At 35.3% G+C, this 20697-nt stretch overlaps 1 protein-coding gene across 5 annotated transcripts in view; it reads left to right on the forward strand.

The window, feature by feature from the left end:
• Positions 1-20697, forward strand: part of LOC131056616 (ADP-ribosylation factor GTPase-activating protein AGD3) — a 218142-nt gene that overhangs the window by 94542 nt on the left and 102903 nt on the right. For all 5 annotated transcript variants that reach the window (XR_009108732.2, XM_057990921.2, XM_057990922.2 and 2 more), the window contains 2 exons: positions 3824-3894; positions 5995-6057. Coding sequence is in view for 4 of the 5 variants with exons in the window: in XM_057990921.2 (XP_057846904.2) it covers positions 3824-3894; positions 5995-6057 (134 nt within the window). In the remaining variant the exon portion in view is untranslated. The remainder of the gene's footprint in view (positions 1-3823; positions 3895-5994; positions 6058-20697) is intronic.

The following is a 20697-nucleotide window of genomic DNA, read 5'->3' on the forward strand; positions in this document are numbered from 1 at the left end:
CAGAAGTGCACCAAGGTCGCCGTCCTTAGGAGTAATTGAATAACATAATACAAGCTTGAATTCCGCCTCGAAATTTGGCTTAAAGCCTCGGGAAGTCAAGTGAATCCATACGGGATTCCTTCCGAGTATGCATTGAATTACTTTTTCCAATTTTAATTATCTTATCTTTCAAATAGGATCCTTACTCAATCTTTCTATACCAAGCCTAGACCCTACCCATGAACGCCTGAGTACGAGGGACAACTCCGTCCCAAGACTGCCTACATACCCGCTTCGGCACGGGATCAAGGAGTAAAGCATGTAGTTCTATTTTCTAGTCTATGGTTTGATGTAAACTGATTTGTGGGTACGCAACCCTTTCTAGGGTCAATGTCCCAGACAGTTTCTCTGCGGTTGCTACCCACGATGGTAGCGCTTAAGCAAAGGCTCAAGATGGCCTATTGCTTGTGGCCTAAAATGATTAGATCCTAATTCTTATCATAAGCGTCACCCTTGACCAATTGCCAATCGACAACAATATCTCTTCAAAAATTAATACCATAAAAGCATTTTTACTTAACCAACCCTAAAGGGGGTTTACTATGGTTTACCTCAATGGATGTAAAATCATTTGAAAATTATCTTATTAGATTATCGATCAAGGGGGATTACCCGCCCCTTGGATTTAAACTTCCAAGTGTCCCTTATTACTCCCCGATGATTTATAGGGACGATGCCATAGACGTCGTTGATGTAGCTTTATTAGGCGTTAAGTGCAGTAGTTCAACACGATGACATTACCCGTAAGCGTAACCCAGAGGCACTGTATATACCGAACGCTACTTGGTTTTGGTTTTCCATCTTCCTTTGTTTAATTTTCTAACTTATAATAACATCATGTTGAAAAATAATTATGATAGACATTGCAAAGCCAAATTAATTGAAATAACTATGGAATAAAAAGAACCATAACTAGAATTATTTATTCAAAAACTTGAATATAATTTGCATAATAATGAAAGTTAGGTAACTTGTATACCAACAATTAAATGTATAATTTGCATGAAGATGGAAACACCAATAATTGAATCAATGTAAAGATATATGCATGAAGGGAAGGTAAGGTAAGTTGTACGCGAGAATGCCGCTTATAAAATCACTAACCCCAACATAGAATTTAGCTTATGTCATTTAATTGCTAAGTGGATCTTAATAGGACCTAATATAAATTTGTTAAAACTAGTTTATAAATATAAAAAACATTACTTAAGTTTAAAAATTTTATTAACTAAAATTTATTTACATATCTAAAAAAAGAAATTTTAAATAACCTAAAATTTTAAACATATAAAAAAAGAATTTCAAAAAAAAAAAAAAGGGTAACATTGCCATCGAACTAAGTTCGATTGGCATGCATGTTGGTTAATGGGAGTGGGACCCCACGGTCCCCTCCACTACCCTGCGGCCACTGCCGCAGCAATGACTGCAGGCTAGTGGAGGGTACTGTAATGGTACCACTCCCCCTACGGAGTACTATCTCCGTCCACCTGCGAGCCGGTACGTACAGATCTTTTTTCGTGCTGTGCCACATCAATCAGTTCGCATTATTAATACATAATGCATTAAAGTTTATAAATGCTATTACTATATATATATATATATATATATATATATATATATATTTATTTATTATATTTTGTGTCTAAAGTTTCTAGTTTAATTTTATTTAAAACCAGAATATGAGAGGTAAAGTATTAATGTGAACAATAAGAATTTACTTATAGTAGCAAATACACAGAGAGTAGTATTAAACCAGAATACAAAAATGAAGCAATATGGATTTACATATTGGAGCGATTAACACAGAGAGTAGAATTTAACCAGAATACAAAAATGAAAGCAATAAGGATTTGCATATTGGAGCGATTAACATAGAGAGTAAAATTAAACCAGAATACAAAAATGAAGCAATATGGATTTGCATATTGGAGCGATTAACACAGAGAGTAAAACTAAACCATAATAGAAAAATGAAGCAATATGGATTTGCATATTGGAGCGATTAACACAGAGAGTAAAACTAAACCAGAATACAAAAATGAAGCGATATGGATTTACATATTGGAGTAATTAATACAGAGAGTTATTCATAGAGGGACTCATTCCTTGGTTTTCAACTGTTATTTTCCAGAGAGGAGTAGATAACCAAACTCGAACAAATGAGAATATTGCAGAAAATTATTCACAGCGAATTCTATCCTTTCTTTCAACAATTGTTCGCAGAAAATATATAACCAGATAATTGAAAATATGTATAGAATCAAATGAGAAATATAGAAAAATATCCACAGCGAGATCTATGAGATTCAGATTTTTATTCGAAAACCAGAGAGATGAATTAGAGGGAGAAATAAAGATTGATCTAATCTAGTTCTCAACAAGAATTGAAACAATTTGATTTAGTTGAAACAAATTGATCTAATCTAATTTGCAGCAAGAATAAGATGCATGATAAAGTAAAACTAAATTGAAAGAACCTGGATGCTTGCAATTGATGTAGAATCCCCTATGAATCCTTCAATTAGCCTCCCTTGATCCTTCAAACTTGAAAGAAGTCCTCCAAAGCAATCTTAGTTATTTTCAAAAATGAAATATGACTACAAAAGAAAACATTACTTGAGAGAAGAATTTCTTTATGGAATAACCAACTCCCATTTTTGAAAACTTGCATATCATTTATAAGAAAAATCCCTCTATTCCACTACCTAAAATTTTAATTTAAAAAAAGAGATTTTTTCCCAATTTTGGACTTCATGCAAATTGATTAGACTTAGTGGGAGGAGTTACATGCAAGGTGGTGGAGAATCCTCTAGAAGCTTCTTATTCTTCCTACAACATGTGCCATAATTGGATGAGGAAAACTAAATAAATAATTAAGAAAAATGTATATTTTCCATGTGTGTGTGTGAGTTTTATTATTTTATCCTTTTATAATATTCATTCAATCATTTAAATAGTTTAACCAAAGAATATAATAGAGTTTGTTTTTTAAACCCAAAGGTGATAAGGGAGGGTTGTGACAAAATGAAATATGAATCTTATAGCCAAATGCAAAAGTTTGATTGAACTAGAGTGTAGTTCCTTTTGTCCTATCTGTGACTAGGGATTATAATGATAATTCATCTGACTCTAAAACAGAGTACAAGCTTTGAAACATTCATTTATACTTGTGTTATACAAGTGTTCGTGAGATATATTCTTTGCAATTGAAATTCAAAATTTTCTTCTCAATAGATGAAGAGATTTATGACTAAGCTTTCCAACTACTTCAAATTATTGTATTTGTTATATACTTAACATTAATTTCCCAGTGATTGCATCTTCTCTTTCTGTTCCAGAAATGTGTAATATTTTCTGAAAGCAAATTGATCGGAATATTTTATTCTCATCATGTTTCTCATTAGCAGAGTAATGGGAAATGATTGTTACTTTTCATAACATACTTTTACCCTGTTGTCTTTCTAAATTCACTGAAGGTTCTATTGGAGTCCAATGTGAATATAAATTTTCTTTGTTTCTTTGGTGTCCACAATGAGAAAGTGCAAATTTATAAACACAAGGCATGGGATTACATCTTTAAACATGGTTCACCTTAAAACCATTTCTTTTGTATTCATTTAAATTTCAAATCATTGAGGATATGCCTAGGGTATGTTGATGGCTGGTATGAGAGGTGTGAAATATGGAGTTGAAGATTATAATGCCACATTCTTGTAGCATTAGAAGGGTTGTAATTGAGCAATGTAAATATTTTATACAATTGTGGTTTTTTGGTTTGTGACAGGACCTGTGATGACAAAATTCACTATTGCTTTGCGTGAAATAGGAACATACAAAGAAGTGCTTCGATCTCAGGTAGATTTTGGCATGTATACCATTTTTAAGCAATCCTCCTCTAACTTGTAAGTGTAAATAGAGAGAATTCTAATATAGCTAATTTTGTTGGTTATTGTTCCCAACTTCTTGTGAGCTAGTGATTGCCACTCATCAGAACCTAATTTTTAATCATTTAAAATGGATTTTTAAAATTTTTGGTAATAAAACCAGTTGGTCAAATGAGCATTCCCTGGAGTTGCCTATATTTGATAGATGTTGTTGTTGAAGTAGATGTTCTCCAAAATAAATGACCAACATTGCATCTCTTATAATTGTTAGTTTGTATCAAAATATATTTTATCTTTATCGTTATTGAATCTATTGAAGATCCGGTATGGAATATTTCTCACTGTCAAGCAATAGATTACACATTTTGTTTATTCATTTTGGATGTTTACTAGGGGATGCATGTCTTTTTAATGCACTGGAAAATCTTTAAATTTCAAACGGGGTGTAAAAAATTACATTGATTCTCAAGGATAGAGATTAGGCACTAGGTGACCCTAGAAAAAATAGGTGGTGAGTACAAGGCAAATGCACGTTATCCATTGTTAAGAGCAGACTACCAAACTCAAGCAGCTCTAAATCACACTCTTGAAGCACTTTTATTTGATTTTACATTTCTATTTGGGAGGAGTATTTAAGACCGGAATGCTCTTGATTTCTAATGAATTATTAGTTTGATCATGGAGAATGTTGACCTATCTATTTTATGTTAATCTGTTTAGTCAAGTAGGGGCTCATCTCTACAATTGCCTTCAAGGAGGCAAATCTGAGTTTTCAACTAACAGGGTGCACCACACATTTGGTGTTTCCATTACTACTATTGCCATTTGGTGTATCTGCACCATTGCCATTTGGTGTATCTGCTCTGTGTCAAATGGGAGTTTTTCATCAATCTCCTCCTTCGTTATGGCCTTGAACAGGGCAGATGCAAAACTCATTTTGAACAATTTTCCTTCTTGGATTGTACCAAATCAAAGGCGTTTATCTTCCAACTGCCCTCTATTCTTGATTTTTATCAGTATTTGGCCAGCTTGTACCTTTGTTTTAATGTTCTGTTGTTTTCACCTACTGTATAGGGATTCTTTGGGGAAGAAAGCCTGCTCAGTTGCCCACAATTGATACAAACCTTTGAGTTGAAGTTTGATTGGGCTTGGGATTGACATCAAACAAGATTAATGCAAAACGTTCTGTCATATTCTTGGTAGCTTCCAAAGCTTAACTTCTCTAAATTAAGCCTTCAAATGACATTTTAAATCGGCAATGCATTTATATTCAAATGACATTGATTGTGATATATTTCTGGATTGAACTGTGTAAGAATTGATGCAAAAATTCTTACATAGTTCAATCCAGAAATATATCACAATCAATAGCATGGACTGTGGAAATTTGATAAATTTGATTCAAATGACATTTTAAATCAGCAATGCATTTACATATATATACAACAGAGTCAATAACACTTCTTTTCTGATGTTATTCCAGCACTCTCAGAGTATTTGTAAAAGATAGTAGATATATATCACACAATCATATAACCAGGGGTATGATTTGTTGCATGTGTGTAATGCAAGTGTTATATTTGTTTACTAGGTTTCTGAATAGTAATGATTTATGTTGACATCCATTTGGGCATTTTGCGAGTACTATATTTCTATTTATTGGTTTACTTTAGAATATTGATGACGTTTATTGATTTCAATTGATTTATAATTTCATAGATTTAATTTGAGAGAACTCATTTCTTACCAGAAATTTAGCTCACTGGGAGTTGCAGGACCATGTCTGTCAAGCTTTTCTCTAAAAAAGGAATAATTTCATCATAGTCCTAACACAAGGTTGAATGTTAAATTACAAGATTTATTTTTGGTCTGGGTGGTGGGGTGGGTGGTTGTAGAAAGGATATTCCAGTGGGAGCAAGAATTCACTGTTTCTGTTTACTATATTCTCATCTACTCTGAAGAGGTTACATTTTTTGTGGTGAAAGAGAATATTATGAATGGAAGGTTTTATTTGTGTTGGTAAGTCTTGTCAATTAATTCTCTGACTTGTTATTTGTTTTCTTCTGTTCAGGTGGAGCACATGTTAAATGACAGGCTGGCAAATTTCGTGAATAGTGATTTACAAGATGTAAAGGTATGATATTTTGTCTGCAGTTGGCTCATGGAGCTAGAGGTAGTTGCCATTGTAATACCTAAGACAAGAAGTTCAATCAACAACACATTTGAAGAATCAAAACAAATGAAATTTGTAAACAAAAAAATATAAATACAACTCAATAGTTGATTCATTTTTAAAAATTAAGCATAAGGCTAGAAGAATGAAGACAAACCAAATACTTCAAAACAAACCAAGAGAGCTCATTTGTAAAAGAAAAATGTACAAAAAAGCCGAAAAAATTGAAAAAGCCTACCTATTTTGAAGAAATCTTCCTTTATGATCTCCTTGACAACAAACGAACACTTGTAAATGCGTAGGAATATCACAACAACTAGCTTGGAGCATTCAATGATCAATCTTCAACTCTATTTGTGCAATGGCAAGCAAGAAAATAAGTTCAACAATGGTGGAAAATATATATTTTTTTCATTCAAAATATGAAAATTAAGTTTGTTTTTGCCTTTTGGATGTTGTGTCACATTTTAGGGTTTGGGGGGCAAATTGTACTATTTAGAGTAATAAAAGAATTTTAAATGGCAAAATTTGCCCATTTGATGTGGAGACCCCCCAAATTCTCCCCAAGTTCGCCTCGGTACATCTGGTATGGACTCACAAGCTATGGGGGGACCATACCCAAACCCATAGGGGACGAGATCTTGATCCTGAACTCAGGTTGGATCGGACGAAGACCTGGGCCATTTAACTTCGATCCCTCTCCTAATCAATGATCGGTCCTTCAAGATTTTTAGAGAGTTAAGTGCCAAAAATGAATGAAAACTTTCATTAACGTGCAACCCATAATCATCAATATAAATCTCCCAAGAAAAGAAAACTGCTTACTCATTTATCTACCCTTACCTCACTTCATTAACACAATGAAATCCAAAAGAAATATCAGCACTTCTTTCTATCTTGCTTAACATTGATTTTTTTTTTTAAAGGTATTGGAGCCAAACGTATCCTCTTGCCAAGTGTAAAAATCATATCTTGAAGTTCTCATGCCTGCATCTTTTCTTGGGGTGCCTTCTCTAAGACCAAGGATATGTTGATAATTTTCTTGTATTTATCTCTATTGGATACCATACATACCAATGATGATTCGTTACCAATACTATTGATCCTCATGTCAAATATGATTCTTATGCCATTGACACAGCCTGATAGTTTATGGGAGGCCATATCAAGTTTCTTGGCTTCTCATACATCAGACTATTTGAGAAACTAAGGTCTGACCTTTGTGCCTGTGTCTCAATGTTTCATTTGTAATGTCTTTTTGCTGCTCAATTGTTGACGAACTTAACATCCATTCAATTTCAGAAAGCTGCTGCATATCTGCTTACTGTTTAGACTGGGGGGTTCACTAATGTTTTTGTTGAATCATTAGAGGTGTATTATTACTTATTTCAGGTGGGTGGATTCATATATAAATTGAATTCAGATTATTTTGCAGCACCAAGAACACTGCTACGTGGTTTACATGAAATCGGTAGTCATAAATGAAGTTTGTGGGAATTCCGCAGTCACAGGCAACACGAACAAAGAGAAAATGGAGTTCAAGGTAAGATGTGCCTATATGGAGAACAACTTATCTCCCTGATTAACATGGCGTTTTACTTCATGCTTGTTATGCTGTGGGAGGAAGGGGAAGCCATGGATATAGACTATTTCATGTGGAGCTAATAAATCAATCCTGAGAATTTGAATAAATAGCTGCTTCAAATGAAGATGTATTTTGGTTGTTATGGAGACAGTGGCAAGCAAAAGGCATAGTTTGTGAGATTGAGGGTGACTGAATTGTACTACTTCTTTGGGTGAGTTGTGTGCAATCTCTCCGAAAATAGGATCAACTACCTGTACAAGGTTGGGAATAGTTTATGCATTTCATCATGACCCAATCCTATGGGGTTAATATTAAAATGAGAAGCTTATCAGGCATCTATATTGCAGATGCAAAAGCAGGACTACATGCCATGGTAGCAGTTTTGTCTGAAGTTATGGTAGTGAAGTGCACTTGCAGCCTATATGAACACATTCAAAGAGACTAAGCATTATTTGATCTTAGGCCCTTGGAGGAGATCAAGAAATTGCTGAAATGTTTGTAGACTCATAAAGTGCATCCCCAAATTTCTACCATCATCACACTGAGTTAATTCTGCAAATCCATTTCCAATGCTACTTAAATGAACAATACCTATTTAATTAACTCATTTGATGATTCTTCTAATGTTAATTAAATACATTCAAACTATTCAATTAACCGATTTATTGTTTCCTCTAGCATTAATAGAAGAAATTATCTATATTTATTCAATTAATTTATCTCATTTAGTATTATCTTCTAATGCTCCCACCCTAACTGAATAAGTCACATTTATTTAATTAATTCAATCATTTTCCAACATTCTCTTATAAATTAAATAAATTAACCAATATCTATTTAATTCCTCTTAAATTTCCCTTATAATTAGTTGAATAAACAAATTAGGTTTGGTCAACTAATTAATCGTTTGCACATTCCTCCACTAAATATTGATTAAAAATCAAAGGTCAACCTTGCACAAGGATGGAAGAGAAATGGTGGGGTGGAAATTTTGTCAAATCTTTATGAACAGTAGAGATTGAAAAAGTTTTTATCTTGTGCACCAATTGTACGATGCAATTTGTCATCTTTCCACTCTCCTGCATGAGAATTAGCCCTAGTCCTCCATCTCATGAGGTCTCATCTCATTCATCCATTCAGTCAAACCCAAAATCTATAAATTGAAGATTTCCCAAGTGATTGTTAAGGAAGAAATTTGGATGCAACAAAGCTATGCTGCAGGATTAGGTATCCACACTTACTACTTGGAGCAATCACCTATGTCCATTAAATGTTTGTAATGGTGAGAGATTGCATGACTTTTGTCATTCTTGCACTCCTTTAGCTTTTATATGAGGTGTATGCTTAATATTGGATAGGAATAGAATTTTGTATTGTTTTCTATTGTTCTAATCTGATATTTTGGTGTTCACACTATTTAAAGCTACAAGAAGTAAGGATGATTGGGTGAAAAATTATGCTGTCAAGAGTTTTAGAAAGATGATCTCAAACATGGATTAATGAAACTTGACTTGAAGGATAAGAAATGATTTGCAAACATTGCCACAATGACAGTTTGAGAAACAAAGTTGATTATTGCATCCAGCGTTAATTCTGACAAACAAGGTAGGAAAGAAACTTGAGCTGTTGCAAAATTAAAAGTGGAATCATGTAAGACTGGTTTGACAAAGTCCTTGCCAATTGAGGCACAAAGTATAGTGATGTAAAAATAGGTCGAGAAAAATGCAGTGGTCCCTTAACAAGTATTTAGATCATAGTTATATAGATGGCAACTGTGGATGATGAGTCCAAGACATTCCTGATTCCAATCAAAATATTAATGAAGAATCGATCTATAATACCTTGCAATACTCAAGCAGAAATTTAGAATACCTTCTAAGTTCTAACAAAAAGAGTATGCAAATCTAAATAATGTTCTATATTAGATAATTCTACCCACTAAGGCAATTAGAATCATAAAATCAATACGACCTAGAACTAGGTCAGCCAAACGATAATACTTCAATCTCTTGCAATCAAGAATGCAATGAGTCAAATATACTTAGCTTGAATGACGTCGAAGAGTCAGATCTTCAAGCATATTGGACCAAGATGTGACCATGCTAAACCTTTGATCACAAAACCCTTTCAATCTTTCCTCGATCCTGGAACCTGTCATCAATTTTACGACAGCAAGAAAGTGCAAGATCTAGGCTACAGGATGCTAGATCTGATTACAGTTAGTACAACTTGGCTTTGATACCATGTTGATTTTAACACTTTCAAATTAATGTAAACTCAGAAAATCAGATTTTAATTACTAACTAAATTGATTAAACGAATAGGTTATAGTTTTCCAGATTTAAGCATAACCAAGAAAAGAGCAAAATAAGTACAAGACACAATTACCCTGGGAAAATCTCCTAGGAGGAAAAAACCAGCCAGAAAAGATCCTCAGATCTGATTATGGATTGAATGCATATGAAGGTTACAACACTTATCTCAAGTACTTGAAGGTGATTGCACTTAGGACTGATAGTGTCTTAATCAGATTGAATGTATATGAAGGTTACAACACTTATCTCAAGTACTTGAAGGTGATTGCACTTAGGACTGATAGTGTCTTCCACAAGACTGCACTTTCATAAGCATCAAATTGTCACATCTGCCCCCTTTAACAACAATCAGGTCCAAACCCTAGATCTGCAATATTTGCATATGAAGTCTGCTCTTTTATGGACTGCAGCCTTAGCACTCAGTTTGCTCTCCACATTGATGAATTTCACACCTTAACTAGCAGATGAAGTTGGCTTTAATGGAAGAGGTAATTCGCTGTAATGGCAGATACAATGTTGCTCCTTTAAGTTCGCATTAGGTAGGCACATATATTTCGCATGGAAAACTGAATGAATAATTAATGATGTGAAGTTTGTGTTTATTTATATGTGGAGCAATAGTCTTAATCATGTCGGCTTGCCTTGATAAATTAAAGTCCTTTAATTTATTAACCGAAATGCATAAGGATAGGGTTGGCCCTATGTTGGCGTGTTAGCTTGTATGTATGTAGCGTGGAGATGTAGCGTGGGGTATAGGCCCCAACCCTACACGTTGGGAAGGGGTTGGCCCCCTTGGGTGGATTCCAATGTTGCCCAAGGCAATTGGAATCCGCCATTCCCTAATTATAATCAACACTCATCAACAAACCTGAAAATCAAAATGGTTGAAAATAACCAAAAAACAAAGTCGCCTAGTAAGCTGAAAATGAAGTAGAAGTTTATTCGGTCCAAAATTTAGCCAAAAAACTGAAATAAATCAAAATATCGCACTAAGGCTTCATTTGGCTATGAAAAGAACCTAAAATCGCACAAAGAAGTCTATTTGGTCAAAAATGCTTCAAAGTTCAAAAATCGCACATATAGGTGACAACAACGTCTAAGTTGCACAATTCGGCCAAATTAGCCGAAATATTGAAGACAAGAGGGAGCTGTAAGGCCGAGAATGAACAAGGAGCCAAGTTCTCTGACAATGGCCGATTTTTGCCACAAGGGTGGGGGGGCATTTAAACCTTAGGGTTTAAATCTCGAATTTTAATCTTAAAACCCTAATTTTGCAAGAGGATGATTTATATTGTTTTAAAGGGCGAACGTCTTTCGTTTTTGCCAAAACAAGGCTTGACATCGCCTAAAATTTTGATTTTTGTTAAATTAATTTTTAAAATTTTTCAAAATGATTATTAAAAGTGAAATTCATTGTTTGTAGGACGATGTTGAGAAGACATGATCACAATCAACGCTAGGAAGTGAGAATGCAAAACACACCATAGAGCGCAACACGAAGCATGAAGAAGCGCGCCATCACGGACCACAAAGTCGAAGTCCATTAGCCAGACCGAAGACAAAGAACACACAAAATTTTATAAATATGCATCTTCTCAGAAGGATACATAGCTGGATTTAGTTCCAGAAATTCAATTTCTAAAAACTGAAATTGTTTATTGTAAAAAGACAACTGCCTATGGGCCCTACCTAATGTATTCAAAACAAAGAGACACATATCAGTTATGTCCAACTACTTGATTAACCAGATTAAAGCCAAACAGTTGTAGGTAGTTGAGAATGTGGTTGAGGGCATAACTAAAGATTGAATGGGCATGGGTTAAAGCTGCCAGGCTTCTAGAAGGCAGATCAGGGCCTTAGGATGCAATCAATCCTTGCCTCTGGTTCAAATTTGTAAAATCTATAAAAGGCAGAGGTCTTTCTCTTGTGAAGGGTTAGATTCTAGTTAGATTTTGAGAGTTAGAGAGTTAGAGAAGATTTTAGAGTTTTTGTTAGAAGGTTAGAATTTAGCAGTTAGGAATAGAGTAGAACTGTTGCAGAAATTGTTGTAATAGCAGCTGAAATCAATATATGGACATTGATTTGGTGTTTATCATCTTGTTTTTATTCTGTTTGCATGGTTTCTTTCAGTTAGTTAGAATTAGAGTTTAGTGATTTCAATGGGAAAATGTGAAGGGTATTTGATGCATTTCAGGTTCATACCATTGGGGGCCTACTGATTGTAGGTCACCGTGCATGGTTAGTCTGAACCCAAATTGTGCTTAGTTCAACTGTAGGCGTTCGTCTTAGGCTGCGCCAGAATTGGGTGCCTAAATGAGTGTCTCTGGTCTGAAAATCCTTCATCCCTTGGAGATTGCTCTGTTCTTGTCTAGTTGTGAGGGTGTCTCTGGCGAAACAAGAATCTGTTTATGGAATTTTGTCTACCCGCTACACTAGTCATTCTTATCGCTGTCCTTAGGATCCCTAAACCCTTCCGTTTTTCTTTTATTTCCTAGTTTGAGAGTCAGATGCAGACCAACTTGTTGCAAATGTAAGGCTCCTTGCGTTCCTAGCAAAACACATCAAACTGTTGAGCTATCCCGCAGTCATGAATTGACATTTGGAACCTTGAGGTTGTCCCCTTTGATCAACTAAAACAACATTAGGGCTTCCTTATACAAGAGAGGATCGGATACTCAACTAGAACATTCTATTCTGCGTTGGCTAGAAGGAGTTGTAGCAATACGATTTTAGCCACGTCAACATAATTGGCGCTAGAAGGAGGGCCCTATCAAGTTGCTTTGTAGCAAGTTGAGTCTATTGGACCTTTTAAATGTCATATTTGGGATATGCAAGATCCCTGTTAAAGCTGAAAAAAACCAAGAAAATCAGAAAATCTGAAAATACCAAAAATTTTTTGAGTCAAAATGCCGAAGTAGCCACTTCATGAAGGCTGTCCACACACCAACATTTTCTAATTTTGGCAAAGGTTGAGTTTGCAGCTATATCCTAGGCATTTATTCGAGTTCACATCAACAGGTCACTGTAGAATTCATGGCACAACAAAGCACAGAGAGTTGAATTGTTTGACATTTCTGTCAAGGGTCGAACTAGCGTTGCAGGGACAAATATTTTTCTGGGACATTCCCAAACTGGAGGAGCTCATACAGTTGGATATCCCTAGTCCCCTATCAAGCATTTGATGAGTTTACACGATTTAAGGACTGGATTGAGAATAACTTTAGTCTCAATGAAGAATAATGCTTGGAGACCGTGTTGTCACCTTGGTGGTGCAAAATTCATCAGACTCCACATTCATAATTCACTTGCTTGCTATGCATGGAGGCCGTCAATCAAGTCAAAGCCCAGTACAGACGACCAGAAGAGTCAAAGGAGCCCATCACCAGCAAAGTGTGAAGTGCCTACCTCGTTGCTGACGAGTACAAAAAATCGCAAAATCAATGTAGCGCCACACTCTCCAATGATGAAAGGATGGAGTTGCCAAGTGTTGAGCAAGGTGAACCAGTCAATTAGACTGTGGCAGCGAATGATTTTTCTATCCTTGCACCTGAGGAAGATGTTTTTGAAGATGAAAATCAAGTGCACCCTGTAGAGCAGCCCGACATTGAGGAGCAGTTTGCAGTACCCCCACCAATGGAGGATATAGTCCAAGAGCTCGTTGAAGACGTTTTTGAGGACCAAGCTATTGAAGAGTCCCTGCTGTTTGAAGATATGTTGATAGAAGCGCATAAGGCTGCATGGTTTATGCAACCCGAAGATGCAACAGTGGATGATGCATTCCACTTTCCTAAGTTCGAGTTTGGTTTCAAGATTGATTTTCAGCTTGTGCAACCCAATGAAGAATCTGATGTTGATTTGCGCGAGTCGGATGTGAGTGAGATTCTGCACGACCAGCGGCAACCTCCTGATACAACTGTCGAGGATCTCCGATCTCCTACCGCACAACACCTCGCACAACTCAAGAACACACCGGGTTGTTTCTTTCCCTCCTGCTGTTAATTCTGAAAAAAATTCCCGTTTAATTTTGAATATGTCGAGAAAATAACCTGTAAATTGATTAACCACAGACTTAATGAACTTCCCCAACTAATAATTTTTCCCGATGTCCTGGTTAAATCTGAGAGTGGCCAACTGAAAATTTTCTTTTCAGCATACAAGGACAAGTCAACCAAATTTAGAACTACCCCCGCTGCCCTATTACTGCTGCACATATTGAGAAATCAGCCTGGGGCGGGAACGCATGCATATAGTCCGCATTTTTGTACAGTTGGTTCTTCTTGGATAAAGGTAGTTTAAGGATTTTTTGTTTTCTGTTTTAGAGTAGTTTGTTTTATGTTTTTAGTTTAGTTTCCTTGTTTTCCGCCTTAGTTTAGTTTGCTTTCCGTAGTGTAGGTGTCCTTTCGGAAGGGGTTGTCTCCCTGTCATTTTTGTAAGGGGTTTGTTTGTTTTTCTCAGCATTGGTGTGCGAAGTCAGGATGTTTTCCGGTCTGTTTTTTGGATCCCGACATTGGTAGAGCATCTAATTAACGGTTGCCCCGTAGTCAGTACATTTGGTTTAACGCTTAGTGTAATGTCCCCACTTCGAAATAGAATTTAATAATAAATGATAATAATAAAATTAAAACATTAAAAATTAAATTAAAATATAAAATAATATAATTAAATATGACTAATTAAAAATTAATTAAGTTAATGAAAAGTCAAAAGACATGAAAGGAAAAGTTGTGACTCCCTCAACAATGAGATATAAAAAAGATAAGAGAACCTCATTTGAGAGGGAGGATAAGTTGGAAATGAGAAGTGCAGATCTGATTTAAATAATAAGTGCAGATCTGATTACGAAAGGTTGTGTCCCTTTCAAAGGGTAGAAATAATGAAGAGTTGCACTCTTTCAAAGGGTGCTAATGGTGAAAGGGTGTCTCTTGCCAAAGGGCATACATGATGAAGAGGTGTGACCTCTCCCTCATATTGAGAGATATAAAGGTAAGGAATCAAAAACATCTAGTGAGATACATCGATTAGAAAGGATAGCTGCGTAGGCAGAGGCAAGAGAGGAGGGGGCACGGGAGAGCATTCGGTAGCAGACTTTCGTGACCAGCAGGTAAGAGGTAAGGTATAATATATTATAAACAACTAATATATTAATGTTGATTAAACTTATAGTGTTTATTGAACATAGACAAGGAATGTGTTAAGGCAGTAGTAATATGCATTAAAATTACCATTTACTAAGTATGATAATTAATATATTTATATTAATTAATGTATATTTCATTGAGCGTTGGTAAGAGTATATTAAGGCTAAAAATGTGTGCATTAATGAATACAATTAATTAATATACTAATCTACACATAGGGAATGATTAAGGAATATAGATGTTATCAAGGAAGGTGTAATGCATATGTTAACAATGATAGGGTACATTTGATATGTAGTTATGTTAAAGAATACATTAGGAATACATGTTAACATAAAATGTGGATTAGGAAATAAAATAGTACTAAATCATCAAAGTGTATTATAAATGCAAATGTAAACACATGTTGGAGGCTATAGGGAGGAAACTCCCTTAGTCTAAGGGAGGGATTATGAAAATCCCTAGGGCAGTATATATACTGATTATTGATATGCATATGTGGGGCTTGGTTGATTAAGTTCAACCAAGAGGAGATGGATCTGGCCGGTCCACTCCGAGGACTTGGGTGATGGGATGCATCACCCAAGGCAAGGAATGACACATGGTCTTCCTTGGAGGGCTTGGGCGTAAGAGGTTACACCCAAGACAGGAATTGAAATAACCTTCGATTTCCTGGAGGGCTTGGATGTAAGAAATTACATTCAAGACAGGAGTCGAATTCACCTTCGACTTCCTGGAGGGCTTGGAACCAAGATGGGTTCCAAGAAGGCGAGCTTCACGGCCACCTAAGGACATACTTTGTATGGCATTCGTATCCTTTTTATTAGATTAAAATTATGACTATGTTGATTAAGTATTAGATAAGAATTGTGATTAGTGTTAATTAAGTATTTTAAGGTTAAATTGCAAGTTAAATTAGTTATATATGTATATTTGTTGTATTTCTAACAATCTATTTTGCAGGACAGTGATCCCTAACTAGTAGGGACATTACACTTAGTCATTCTAAAAATTTAGTTGCTTACTGCGTCTTGTCACCAAAATTGTGATCAGCGCACATTTAATGCTTAAAATCGCTCAAGTCTGTTGTTTTATCAAAGGGAAGTCATTGCAAGTGAAAATCTAAAGCTCTTCTTCAGCGACCACTATAATGCTCAATCCCACATAGGCTTCACTACTTACCGACCAAGGTGAAAAAGTGAAAACAAATAAAAGAAAAATCAAAAGAAAAGAAATTGAAAAGCAAAGAAATATCAAATGCTTGGCTATTGGGAGTGCAGACACCTCTGCCGGTATTCGAAAGGAGTCTATCGGAAACAGAGCAATCTCTCGAGCTTATAGGCAATAACCTCGTCGAGGCTATAGACGCTCGCTGGTAGCGAGGCAATATCCAAGTTGCTCTTGGAGTATGAGTCTGCAAGGTAACTTGTCTTGATTGAACAATGATGTTACAACTTTCTTTAAGTTGGAATGAACTTCATTGCACACTCTTGATTTTCAAGGTTGGTGACTTGATTCAGTTTGCGACCTCATTTTTACTTTGAATCTGTCTTTTGTCATTTGGGTTGTGTTATGGGGTATATAATAGGGATTTTGGGGTTCGATCCGGATAGTCATCCTTGAAATGTTCAGGAACATTTCCCAGTCGAGTCGCCATTTGTTGTGCATTCTGCACACACATCCCGACCTCAATGGGGACCCCCAATTATTTTTTGCCCTTATAAGAGGAAGAGCAAGGCTAAAATCGCACAAAATATGAGGAATGAACGAGTTTCACCTAACAAAGGGTGGATTACTAAGTTGTTAGGGGGAGAAAGTGTGAATCATGTTGAAGATATAGCTTCGATAGAGATTATTGGCTCCTTATTTATCTAGTCTAGTATCGGCTCCTTAGCTTCTGTTCCTTCCTTGCCTTGTTTATTGTTAGTGACTCTTCTTGTTGCAACGACTGTCAATGAAGGTGATGTGGTTGTCGGTGGAAGTGATGAGGTTGTTAGTGAAGGTGATGAGGCTGTCCGTGTAAAAGTAACTGTCCATGCCTCTACCTCTCCTTTCGTGTGACTCTTCATTGAAATTTCAATATGTTATATTCGTCATTCTTCCTTGTCACGTCTTCTTCTTCGACAATTTTCTATATTGGCTTCTTCTTCCTTGAGATCGTGTCTGTTAGATCAAAATATTGTGTATTTCTTTTTGCATACAAAGTTTCAAATATTTGAAGGTTTTGGTTTGTATTCGAGTTGTATTAGTTGAATTCATTTTATGATTGACTCATAGAGAATCGAACTCATATTATTATGATTGATAGTATTATGAGACTATACATATTATGATTGATAGTATTATGAGACTATCATCAATTGTATTCTTTTCTGAGATATAATAAAGTTAATTTTGAGTGGGCTGGGTTTTTCACCCTCAGGTGGAGGGTTTTCCCAAACAATCTTAGAAACAAAATAACACACTAGTCCACCTAGGTCCCAAGGGAAGAACTGTGTACCGCTGATACCAACTAGCTCCTGTAACACCAACACTAGAATCACTGATTGGACCTGGCGAACCAAATCAATACCAACATTTGGTGTCGCTGGATGAGATAACTCAAAGGGAAGCAACTCAAAAGGTTGACAAAGTTTACTTTTGTAAACTGCGCAAGGTGAATTGTCATACACACTATCTAACACATGCGCAACTGAACTATGCATTTGGAAAGGGGTCATGCACATGAGTATCAAAAGTAAAACTGTAGGCACTCCTCACAGTGTAAACACCTGGAAACTCCTCAATGAGCTTTGTTTGAAATCTCGATGCACTGGAAGGGTTCTAGACACTACGGTCAATGCTCATCTCAGGTTTGGGTTTAAGAGAGCGATCAACATCTAACTCGAAAAGGGGATTATCATAAGACAATGTACTATCTGCTTCAAACAAGGGATTTTTCACAAACTGAACAATACCTCCATGCTGATCTAATTCATCCAACTCTGAACCCCTGGAGTCATGTGCAAACACGAACTCCACCTGGATCATTTCATGCTCCTCTTCAATAATCATGATAAGCAACATCATGTGTGCTATCACCAGTGCACACATCAACAACTAAGGTACTACTGCTATGTGCCTCAAAAGATGACTCAACTGATAAGGTAGAAGCTGCTGATATGACAGTATCTTCACACGTTTCACGCCAAATGTAACTGCATGTCCATCCGAGTCACAATCCTGGGATTCATTGCCAACCAATGAATTTTCTGATTTATTTTCCAAGGTTTGATTTGCAAAATCAGACTTGTTGTAGCATGAATTTGCATCATATAATTCTGTAATGTCCCGTTTTAGGAACAGTGCAATATAACTACAAAATGTAATTCTTTGATACTACTGGTAATGTCCCTTATTCAGTTATTTAGAAGGTAGGGATAATTATATATCAAATATTTGTTTAAAGGGATGTCTTTCCTTGATGATACTGATGTTATCTTGCAAATGTATGAATTATGAAATATAACTGATAAACAATGACAATATTATTCAAAAAGAACAATATATGGATTGGATAACAGGTTGATGCTATATGTGATATGATCCTTAGAAATATGCAAAGTTATTATATTCCAATCTACAAATTATATCTACAGAGATATGTGCTCTTTCTGATATATTGATATGAGTTATGCAAGAAATCTCTCATAATGCTGATAAACTTTCCCTTTCGCCTAAACTGATGTAGAGTGAATTGCTGTTTCAGATTGATTCTTGATAAGTATACAATTGATATCCACTTACATCTTTTCTGTGTATGGATATGATGATATCACCTATAGTGATAGGTTGCTGTTTCTGATCTGGAGATATATACTTGCAATAAAGATGGTGCTGTTTCTGATTAATGAACTTGGATGCATGCAATCTGATGTGCCAAAGGCAAAACTGCTCTTAGAAGAGCGATCCAAACTGCATAAAAAGAAATAAAATATAAACCCACACAATGCCCTTTTAATGATTACAACTGTCTTCTTTTATCTTGTGTTTGGAATGATGAGACATGATGCCAACAGACATGTCTCCTTAGCATCTCCTTTTCCTAAATGCACCCCGTCATTACTAATCACTGCAACCCAATTATTTTATATACATCGGCGTTGCTGATAAGTAGTCATTATTCAGTCCTCTCATAATTGCTGATCATAACATTATTATATCTTCTCCACTTATTTATTAGGCATCCCTTTATATAATATAACTCTCGGTTTGTCAGTGATTAGACATAATCATTGTTTAGTCATTATCGTGCCATTTCATAAGATACGGAGGGGTGGATGGATATGATAATCAATAGTTAATACTAACTAATTATCGGTGTTTGCACTAGCTTGGATATCGTTTCAATCATCATCAATTATTATAATAACTTCCATTGCTATCGATTCATGCCTGAACCTAGTATGATCATAATCGATCTTTGAAGCATTGTTATCACCGATTCTTCTAATCATTATATTTGAGCCATAATCAATCTTCATAATAATGTTGATTAGATGCTGATTTGCCTCCTTGCTTGAGGTGTCGTTATTAATCATTGTTGGCAATAATATAGTTGCCAACTATAGTTTGTATATGTTATGGCATCCTTAAATATGATAGCCTCCTCAATCACTGTTTCGATGGTGTTTATATTACTCTTTTCCTTGTTGACTCTACTACATGTGTTCACCACGTAGCTGAGTGTATTGCTATGTATGAAGACTGCATATGAATAATTGACGGTGCCAATATCGTATCTGTTGATCCTATATCTTTGACATCATAGTTTTCTTGATGATGACCGGAAGTGGTATTAATGGTTCCTTGATATCATGCTTGTTTTCTTATTAATTAGTTTAAATCTTTAATTTAAACTTATTTAATTGTTTATCGATTTTAATTGTCTCCATGTCCGGCTAATGTAGAAACAATTCTGAAATGGCCAACCCATCAATAGTGTAAAACGGCTATCTTAACATCGATTTGGCATATCGTTCATGTATCATAGTTATCTTTACTCGTATGCACTCACCGGATATTTATTTTATTATTATTATTTATTTATATTACTTATATTATTATTATTTGATAAATATGAATTTAATATTAAGCAATATAAATTTTATATAAAATCTTATTTGTTATTAATAAATAATGATCATATATAACATAAATAATAATCATAACAAATAATAATAAACATTAATAATTATATATTAGAGGAAAATCGTGAAGTCTCATAAATGAGACGATTTTCCAATATTATTAAATGTTAATTAATAAATGTTTTAATTATCGTATTTATTTAATCATAATAATCCAATGTCCAAAGAGGGGTTATGACAAATTCATTTCTAATGCCCAAATCTTGAGTGTCAACATTAGGGAACTCCATACATCCATCTTTCACACATGGAATGACGGTTACCTCATGACGGTTACCTCATGATAGTGCACATAATTCTGACTGTTGCTACAAAAATCAGAACTGCTAGAGCTTGTATCCTCTGCACATTCCTCATCTTTGATGCTTCCAACT

This window comes from Cryptomeria japonica, chromosome 6, assembly GCF_030272615.1.
Source record: "Cryptomeria japonica chromosome 6, Sugi_1.0, whole genome shotgun sequence".
In the NCBI taxonomy this organism is placed as follows: domain Eukaryota; kingdom Viridiplantae; phylum Streptophyta; class Pinopsida; order Cupressales; family Cupressaceae; genus Cryptomeria; species Cryptomeria japonica.